Source organism: Orycteropus afer, unplaced genomic scaffold (genome assembly GCF_000298275.1).
Source record: "Orycteropus afer afer isolate SDZICR_OR568_19922 unplaced genomic scaffold, OryAfe1.0 scaffold00083, whole genome shotgun sequence".
NCBI classification, from domain to species: domain Eukaryota; kingdom Metazoa; phylum Chordata; class Mammalia; order Tubulidentata; family Orycteropodidae; genus Orycteropus; species Orycteropus afer.
In genome coordinates this window covers 2,538,844-2,549,038 of record NW_006921670.1, presented here as the reverse complement: position 1 = coordinate 2,549,038, position 10,195 = coordinate 2,538,844, and the positions used below count along the sequence as shown (strand labels likewise).

Genomic DNA, 10,195 nt, shown 5'->3' with positions numbered 1-10,195 from the left:
AGAGGAGGGCCCTTCATTAGCACCTCCACCTGTCCCCGTTCCACGCCCCCCACCCGGGTTGGAACTCCATAACTCCTGCAGTCGACTAACTGGTCTCCCCCATCCTCTCCGAGACCCCACCAGTCTTTTCAAAATGCAAAATGAATCGTGCCATCCTGGGTTTGCACCTGGTGGACTCTACAATTTGTGGGTCTGCAATTCATGGGAATGAGTTACAGTGACTTTAAGCCTCTGACCTGCGTCTGTCTGCCCTTCTCTGGTTTAAGTGTTTGGAGATTCGCACAGCAGGAGTGAAAAAGTATCTAACTGTATATCTGGCTTATGCTGTGAGGCCCAGATGTTGAACTAGGGCCCCTACCTATTAAAGACTGAGTCACTTGTTCATTTAACGAATATTGGAGTAGTCAAAGAAGTCCCATATAAGGAGGGGTCATCATCAGAGTTGCAACAACAGAATCCACGTTAGTTGACTTAAGCAGAAAGAAACTTACCAAAGGATATTGGTGGTGCATCAGCCATAAGCTTCAGAGGCCCTGGAGCCAGGAGTGATGTCCAAACTACGAGGCCCTTGTGCAGGTACACTGCTGTGCACTGATGTCATTGGGAACTGGTGCTAAAACTCCACTCTGCTTTCCTTCAAAAATCAGTTCTTCCTGCCAACAGTCTCTCCAAGAACTGGAGTCCTCATGGCGCCCACTGTTTTACCTTGCTCGTTTTCATCTTGAAGTCTCATGCAAGTGCCGTGCATCTGGTAGAGCCTGGGTCGAATGTCTGCAGCCTAGCCACAAGGGAAGCTGGAAGTACGACTTAAGTCTTCCACCATGAAGCGTAGGTCTCATAATGTGGGAAAGGAGGGATGTCTGAACAATACTAAGACAGCAGGTCACGCATGTGATAAATATCCACTCCAGAAGGTGACATTTGAACTGAGAAAAAAGAATGAGGAGTCAGTCATTAGAATAGTGAGTGGAAGAGCCTCTAGGAAGAAGGAGCAGCATGTGCAAAGGCCCTGAGGCCAAAAAAAAAAAAAAAGTTTGGCATCTTCAGGGAACAGAGAGAAGGCCAGTGGTACTGGGAGATGACATGATCAGCTGTAGGTTTTTGGAAGATCACTCTGGCTTCTGAGTCTGGAGAATGTATTGGAGAGTGATAGAAGACCAGCTAGGAGGCTTAGTCGAGGTAGAGGCAGTGGTGGCAGGTGCTAAGAAGCCAACTGAAATGCTTTTTGGAGATTGCTCTTTCAGTATTGGCCAATGGGGAGGCTTTGGGAGTGGGCAGGAGAGGTGGGGAAGTAAAGGGAGGTGTCAAGGATGAGTCCCAGTCTTGTGGCTTAAGCCGCTGGATGGTGCCACTTCCTGAGAGGGAAAGCATAGACTCTGGGGGAGGGGAAGCCCTCTGAACTTGTTAACTGTAAGATCCTGTGTGGCATGCAAATAGGCCAAGTGGTTAGTTAAGATACACAAGATCAGACTGTGGAGGAAAGGTCTAGGTAAGAGAGAGGAACAATTTCTACCTGAGCTTTATAGACCTGTGATAAAATGTGGGAACTCAGACTGAATGGCCACAATGGAGCCATAAGCCAAGGCAGAAAAATACACTAGGCTTGGTGCCAGAGAGCCTCCATCTCAGCGATGCTACCTATCAGTTGAGTAGGCATAAGCAAACCTCAGCCTCTGTGTTCTTATCTGCAAAATGGGCATCACAGTCGTGTTAATTATCGGAGCTGTAGTCTGTGTGTCCCATAGGTGGTTGTATAGTCCTATCTTACCATAATGTTTAATAAATTGTAACCAGAATTTTCCCAAGTTGCAGAATATTAACTACAATGACTCAGATTCCTCCAGCTGATTTCCATACCTGCTGATACCAGATCTGCAAAGCCCACTCCCTTCCAGACGTCTCCCGGTACCTCCCTCTGCTATTCTGCCCCCATCCTACTTGAACCCTCAGTATGCCAGATCTGAGCATCAGGGTGACTGGGTGGGGTAGGACAGCTCCCTTTCCTCTGTGCTTGGGTGGGTCAGGGGGACCCCAGAGCAATCTTCCTTTACCCCCCAACCCAACGATAGTCACCCTTGCTTCACACACCCATTGGGAGGCTGCTGGGCACACGTGACAGGATGGATGGGAGAGGTCTTTATGGAGAGGCCACCAGGTGCAGGCCCTGCTTGATTTCTTTGTATAGATCCTCTCTAGTCCTTATAGAGGAGCCCTGGTGATATGCGGGTCAGGCACTCCGCTGCTAACTGAAAGATCAGTGGTTCAAACCCACAAGACACTCTGCGGGAGAAAGATGAGGCAGTCTGCTTCTGTGAGGATTTACAGCCTTGGGAACCCTATGGGGTGGTTCTGCTTTGTCCTGTAGGGTTGCCAGGTGTCAGAACCCACTCCATGGCTATGGGTATTCCTTACAACATCCCTGCAAGCTCAGTAATTATTATCTTTATTTGACAAATGAAGTAGAGAGCTGAGTAACTTGCTCAAGGCTACATAGCTGACTTCAGCTGACATCAGAAAGCTGTCAGTCCAGGCTCTTTCCGCGTCATGATGCTGCCTCTCCAGCTAACAGGAGGGCTTGTTAGCAAACCCACGCCAATCTCCTTGTGTTTCTTCTCAGCTCTTCTACCGATCTCTCTGACGCCTGTTGTTGAGAGTAGCTCTGAGGCTTCATTGAGCCCCGGGAATGTTTGCTTTCTAACAAATCCCAGTCACCATCTCACACTTCAAAGATCAGCAGCCTTTGGACAGCCAGCTGCGTGATGTATGGGAGCCCTTTCTGCTTTCTCCCGCCCATTCAAGCACTACATTTGTTATAAAAACAAAGTGGTGGTTGTTGAGGCTGGTGGACTGCTTGTCTGCCATTGAGTGGGCCATCTGTTTGACATTGCCAAACTCCCACTCGTCCCTGAAGACGGCACCAAAGTGTCTTCTCTCCTTGGAGGTCCTCCAGCTCTCCCCCAGGCAGTCAGACATTCCCCACTCTGGCTTCCCATGATATTCTCCTCATACTGCTGGCGCTGTTGTTGAGGGGCCCTCGAGTCACTTTGCGATTCACAGCGACCCTGTGTGACAGAGCAGAACTGCTCGTGGCAGAGCCTCAGTTGTCCCTCAATACCTCCTCTCCCCTTCACTGATAGAAAGAGCAGCTCGCTGAAGAACAGGACACACACAGAAAGCAGCGTTCTCCAGTGGTCACCAGGGAGGTGGGGGGGGGAGCATCGCTTGCTAGATAGTAGACATTATTTCTGGTGATGGGAAAGGCAAAACGCCATGTGGGGGGAGTCAGCACAGAGTGACCCAGGAAAACGAAGACACTGAGAGGTACACAGGAATTAAGGACAGTGACTGTAAATGTTCTAACATACACAATTCTGCAGCAACAGGAATGACAACCAAAGCTTTGTGTGTGATCACACAGGAAGACAAGCATGCCATGTGGTATCCAAACCCATTGCTGTTGAGCCAATTCTGACTCTTAGCAACCCTGTAGGGCAAAGAAGAACCGCCCTGTAGGGTTTCCTAAGCTGTAATCTTTACGGAAGCTGACTATCTTTCTCCCATAGAGTGGCTGGCGGGTTCAGATCACTTATTTTTTGGTTAGCAGATGAGCGCTTAACCATTGCACCACCAGGGCTCCTTATGTGTATATAGGAGGGTATATGTGAGTACAGGCATGTGCACATGTAGGCATATTTGTAGATCTAAGTATATACATGTGTGGGGGTGCTGTGTCTATATTCAGATAGATAATAAAGCACACAGAGGACACAGTTATGGAGACCTCTTAGACACACCCAAGCACTTCACAGGATTGCTTTCCTAGTTTAAAGGGCTCAGGACTATAGTCTCCTGGGACAACTCAGTCAATTTTATAAACTGGTCCATAAAGATAATGTTCTACATCCTAGTTTGATGAGTAGCTCTGGGGTCTTAAAAACTTGTAAGCAACTATCTAAGATACAACTACTGGTTTCTTCACATCTGGATGAAAGAGAATGAAGGAAACCAAAGACTCAAAGAAGAAACTAGTCCACAGTCTAACAGTCCACAGGAACCACAGCCTCATCTAGCCTGAGACCAGAAGAACTAGATAGTGCCCAGCTACTATTACTGACTGTTCTGACCAGGGACACAATAGAAGATCCTGCATAGCATGGGAGAAGGATGTAGAACAAAAGTCAAATTCCTTAAAAAAAAGACCAGACTTCCTGAACTGATGGAGTCTAAGGAACCCCCAAGACTATTGCCCTAAGATACCCTTGTAACTTGGAACTGAAGCCACTCCTGGGAGTCATCTTTCAGCCAAATAATAGATTAGCTTATAAAATAAACCATGTCGTCCCTGAGGAATGTTCTTCCTTAAAAAATCAGCTATATAAGACCAAACAAAAGGATATCTGTGGGTAAGGCATTTGGCTGCTAACCAGAAGATTGGTGGTTCAAATCCACCAGCTGCTCCACAGGAAGAAGATGAGACAAGCTACTTCCATAAAGATCTACAGCCTTGGAAAACCAATGGAGGTCACAATGAGTCAGAATCAATTCAATGGCAGTGGCTTTGGTCAGTGGGTTACAAGACCAAATGGTCAAAATATTCCCCAAAAGCGAAGGTGAGAAGGGAAAGAGGGGCAGGGAAGCTAGATCAATGGAAACACTACAAATGGAATGGAAATGATGGGAATGCTGACACACTGCAAAAATTATAACCTGTGTTATAATCTGTACAAAAATTGTTAAGTGGAAACCTAATTTGTTGTTGTATAAACTTTCACCTTAAACACGATTATTTTATTTTATTTAAAAAAAAAAAGAGTACCTCTGTGTTTCAGCTGGATACACACATGGCCAGGATCCAGACAACATTTCCTAGACTTCTCTACATCTATGTATGCCCACGCAACTAAGATCCAGTGAATGAGCCAAAACTCCACGAGCCATGTGGCAATTTCTGGGAACGTTCCTTAAAAGACAACTGGTGTGGACCTTTCATCTCTGTCCTTTCCTCCATCCTGCTGTCTGGAGTGTGAATGTGATGACTGGAGTTCTAGTTGACATCTTGGACCCTAAGGACAAGGGTCCTACCTTAGGAAGGGTGAAACCATAAGCTGGGAAAAGTCAGAGTCCTTAAGGACTTAGCACAGTAGAACCATGATATGAGCCTGGATTGATGTGGGAGAGAAGTTTCTACCTAGTTTGAGCCACTCTTGAGTCTCTTATATTAATGCTCTAATGATGGGTTATACTCTCCACACCTTAGTGTGATCATCAGGAGTCCCTGGATGGCACAAATGGTTAAGCACTCAACTCCTAGTTAAAAGGTTGGTGGTTCGACCCCACTCAGTGGTGCCTCAGAAGATAGGCCTGGTGGTCTGTTTCCGAAAGGTCATAGCCCTGAAAACCCTTGTAGAGCAGTTTTATTCTGCACACGTGGGGTCACCATGAATCAGAATCAACTTGAAGGCAGCCAAAAACAGCAATGCAATTGTCTGTATACCACGGTTTCCCCTGCAAGCCTGGGAGCCTCAGGTCAGGGACTAGGTGCCAGTGTCTGCCCAGTGTCAGGCACACTAGTAGTTGCTTGATTAAATGTTTACTGAAGGAGGCATGGTGAGCAATTGCATGAACAAGGATAGTAATGTTCATGGAGTCTTTACCATGAGTGGCCACCCTTCTCTATGCTTCAAATGCATTAGCTGACTTCATCCTCGCCAGAGTCCAACAGGGAAACCAAGGCAGTGAAGAGGTTCAAAGACTTGCTCAAGGTCACCAGCTGTTGAGTGACTGAGCTGGAACCTGAACCCCAGTCTGCCACAGTCCCTGGCCCCTGAGTTTTCCACATCAGCCCCTTCTTTGTGCTGTGCTCCCAGGTGGAGGTAGAATTTTCAAGCTATGCCCTGAGAGGTCTTTGTCTGCATGGACCTTTCCCAGGAGCAAGGTGAAACATGGAGGATATTGCATTCATTTTTTGTATTCCTCTCACCCTCTCACTACTAGTTTTTACTAACTTTCTCTTCTGTTTTTCTCTCTTCTCTTGAGCCTTCTTATATCCATGAGATGAACCATTCATGTAAGAAAAATTCAGAAGGAACCTCACAAATGCAGAAGGTTACGAAAGGTACAGTGGCTACCAAAATGGGCCATGAAGGCTTCTGACTTTCTTACTGTCTCAAAACCTCTAGTCCCTCAGGTGTGTTTGAACGTAACATCACCACCCTAGTTTCCACAGGTGGTTCCAGCGTGAGCCTTGGTACCAAGGGCTGAGGGGGTGCAGTTGTCCTTACAGTTCAACAAGTACTGATTACGTTCTGCTTTGGTGATGATGAGTTCAGCACAGGACTCAGATCTGTAGGGAAGAGAGGCTATTGGGACTGGGAGAAAATATATTTACGACATGATTCCTGTTCTCCTCCCCCACCAGACACCAGCATTTATTGAAGTAGAAGCTCTTTAAGTATCATTCAAGGCAGTTCACACATGTCATCAATATTCTAAAAAAATTCAACTATGCTCTCTTTTGAGGGCAATATGGAGACTCAGTTGTTGTTGTTATATGCTGTTGAATCGCACCCGACTCATAGCGACCCCTCCTTGGGTTTCTGAGGTGGTATCACTATGGAAGTAGATTGCCCAACCTTCCTTCCGAGGAGTGTCTAGTGGGTTTGAACCACCAGCCTTCTGGTTAGCAGTCAAGCGCCTTAGGCACTACACCACCAGAGCTCATATGGAGACTCAGAAGTTAGTAACTTCCCCAGAGTTTCCCAGTGGTATGAGGCACAGCTGGAAGTGGAATTTAGAAGTCCACTCTGCCTCCCTTCCTAGTGCCTCCTGCGGCCGGTCAGGCATGGTACCTCCATCTGTTAACTAGTGTTCCAAGCCCCTGTACTTCCTAGATACCAGCACAGATTCCTGCTCTTTGTGGAGAGAGAGATTCCAGAAGAGGTAAAGGTCTCACCATTGGCCTCCGTGTCATCCACACGAAAGTCTAGGACTGTCCTTAACATCTTGAGACCTGTCCAATCACGTACGCTGTCCTCTTCAGTCTGCCTCCCCCAGGTTCCTCAGAGTTGACCCTTCTCCTTGTCCACACTGTTTTAAAAGCTACTACTTGCTCCACCCATGTATAACCTCACTGAATCCTCACAGCAGCTCTCTGAGGTTGTTGGTGGTGTTAGTTGCTATCAGTTAGCTCCGACTCTTGGAGACCTTGTGTGTATCAGAACGCAACGTTGCCTGGTCCTGGGCTGTCTTCATCACGGCTGTGTTTGGGTCCATTGCTGTGGCCATCTTGTCAGTCCATCTCATGAAGGCTTTCCCTGGTTTTCACTGACCTCTACTTTACCAAACATGAGGTCCTTTTAAAGCAACTGGACGAGTAGGTACTATTTATAACCCCCATTTTACAAATGGAGAAAATGAGGCACAGATATCTTCCCCAAGATCGTGTAGCTACTAATGGTGGGTCCGGGACTCAGACTCAGGGCAGTCAGGCAGAACCCACAGCAAACCACTATCCATGGAGTCGTTGTCCAAACCTCCCTCTTCTCTCTGTCTTCAGACTGACCCCAACACACACTTCTGTCCTTCCCTTTATCTTTCCTTCTTTCTGCTTTCAGAGTAATCTTCCAAGACACAATTCCTCTGGTCCCAGAGAAGGACTTCCCTCCCTCCAAATCTTAGGTGCCTATCTAGCCATCGCCACTGCTCTTGCTGATGCTACCATCACAGGATTGCAGCTTCAGGAAGCGGGGTTGCTGAGGGGCATGGGTGGGAGGGAAAACAAAATAGGATTTCCCCCAGTCTTGTCCCATGGGAGGTCTTCCTTCCCATTCCTTGGTCCACAAGGACAGGGCTTCTGTTGGTCTCTTTCTGGCTGTGCCTGGTGCTAAGTTCTGGGATTCGTGTTGCCTTTGGGTTTAGCCTGGGAGATACAAAACCAAACCAAACTTAATGCCATCAAGTCGGATCCGACTCGTAGCGACCCTTCCTTGGGTTTCCAAGGTGGTATCACTACGGAGGTAGATTGCCCATCCTTTCTTCTGAGGAGTGGCTGGTGGGTTTGAACCACCAGCCTTCTAGTTAGCAGTCAAGTGCCTTAGGCACTACACCACCAGAGCTCCTCCTGAGAGATACAGGAGGAGAACAATCCAGGAAACTCACTGCCAATGATTTGTATTTTGAATTCTGGTTTTCTTCCTCAATTTACCTGTTCCCATTTACTTTTCAGAGCCCTCAAATAGTGACTCTATGTAGTCTGTCCAGGAGGCTTCAGCTGCATTCACTGGGAGACAGGGTGGAATGTGCTTACTCCATCTTAACCGGGACTGGACCGCTGAGAGAGTCCTCTTGCTCTTTCTTTTATTTTTCACTCCCTTCTCTTTTTTAAAAAGCTATATATATGTATTTTTATTGTCATGGTTCTCAAGCAGGGGCGATTTTCCCCCCAGTGGATGGTTAGTAGTGTCTGGAGACATTTTTGATCGTCACTTCTAAGTGATCGTTTGCTAGTGGCAATTAGTGAGTAGAGATCAGAGATACTGCTAAACATCCTACAATGCACAGGACATCCTCCCACAACAAAAATGATATTATAATCTCCTTCCACTTCCTTTATCACAGGCCTCTTGGTAAATTGCCTTAGTTTTTGTTTTTCTATAAATGTCTTTATTTCATCTTTATCTCTTGAAATATAGTTTTGCTAGGTACCCAAATCTAGCTTGACAGTTATTTTCTCTCAAAACTTTTGTGATACTATTCCACTGTCTTCTGTCTTCCATTGTTGCTGTGGAGAACTCTGCTGTCATTCTAATTGCTATCCATTTATAAGTGATCTGTTGTTTTCTGTTTGTCTTTAACATCTTCCCTGTTAACCCTTTCTTTTAAGTAACCATACTTTTATCTAAAGAAAAGAGTTGGATCTTTTTTATTTTTTATTTTTTTAATACACCACCCCTCCTGATATTGCTCAGCATTTCAAAAGCCTTTAGATCTCTCCTCTTTGTTCTTTGTTTATACTGTATCCTGCAGATAATTCTATCATGGCACCTGAGTCAGTGTTACACTTACTGCATATATGTCTTTTTCTCTTACTAAACTGTGAGTTCCCTGAAGATAGTCTATTTCCAGCACCTAGCATGGGCCTAGCACATAGCAGATGTTTAGTAAATATTTGTGGATGGATGAATACATACATGGATGGATGAATGGCCAGATAGGAGGATGGACAGATAAATAAGTAAAATGGGCAAACATGGCTACAAGTGTATGTCTGGTTAAAATGCAAGTGATAGTGCATGAATTTACCTGTACTAGTTCTGGTGGCATAGTGCCTATGGCATTTGACTGCTAACCAGAAGGCTGGCAGTTCAAACCCACCAGCCACTCCTCAGAAGGAAGGTTGGGCAATCTACTTCCGTAGAGATACCACCTCAGAAACCCAAGGAGGGGTCACTATGAGTTGGATCCAATTTGACAGCAGTGAGTTTGGTTTTTTTGTTTGTTTGTTTGTTTTAGGAAGATGAGATCTATCTTACGCTCTTTCCCATCACAGCTGAAAAGCTCCAATTATCTTGTATTTATTTCTGCTAATATTCTATTGACAGAGCGTCACTCTCACACACTGCTCTTGAAGAAAGGTACAAGTCAAGTCAACAGAGTATCAGAAGCAAGCTACCATGAGGCTATGTTACGTAAAAAGGTGAGCACCTGATAGGAAACTTAACAGTAGAAGTGATTTAAAACTCTACCGCAGTCTGGGGGATGTGGCTAGAAAAGCTAGCTCTGTGACGATGTCAGGGTAAGAACTGAGGTGTTTTCTGATAGTAGGTGCAAGGTGATACAGTCAAGCAATCTCCCAAGAGTAATTCCTGACTAAGGTCAGTACAAGTTCAGAGAGAATTTTGTCTGGATTTCTTCAGGGGTTTAAATTGCCTGCTTGAAACTCAGAAGCTGGGATGTAATGGAGAGAGAAGGGGAGAACTGCCAGCTTTTGTTGCTCAAATTTCTTCATTCTTCTGATCCTCAGTTTCCCACTCTATAAAATGAGGAAAATAATTCCCAGGACATGGGTTTTTAAAACATGTTGTTTTTTTTTTTTAATTATTGTGATTTGGGTGAAGATTTACAGAGCAAATTCACTTTCCATACAGCAGTTCACATATACTTTGTCTCATGTCATTGACCACAGTTTACCACAATG

At 45.7% G+C, this 10,195-nt stretch overlaps 1 protein-coding gene across 1 annotated transcript in view; it reads left to right on the top strand.

Moving 5' to 3' along the window:
- FAM227A (family with sequence similarity 227 member A) overlaps positions 1 to 10,195 on the top strand; it is a 75,145-nt gene that overhangs the window by 36,803 nt on the left and 28,147 nt on the right. The window contains 1 exon segment of the mRNA XM_042781061.1: positions 9,548 to 9,694. Coding sequence (XP_042636995.1) covers positions 9,548 to 9,694 — 147 coding nt within the window.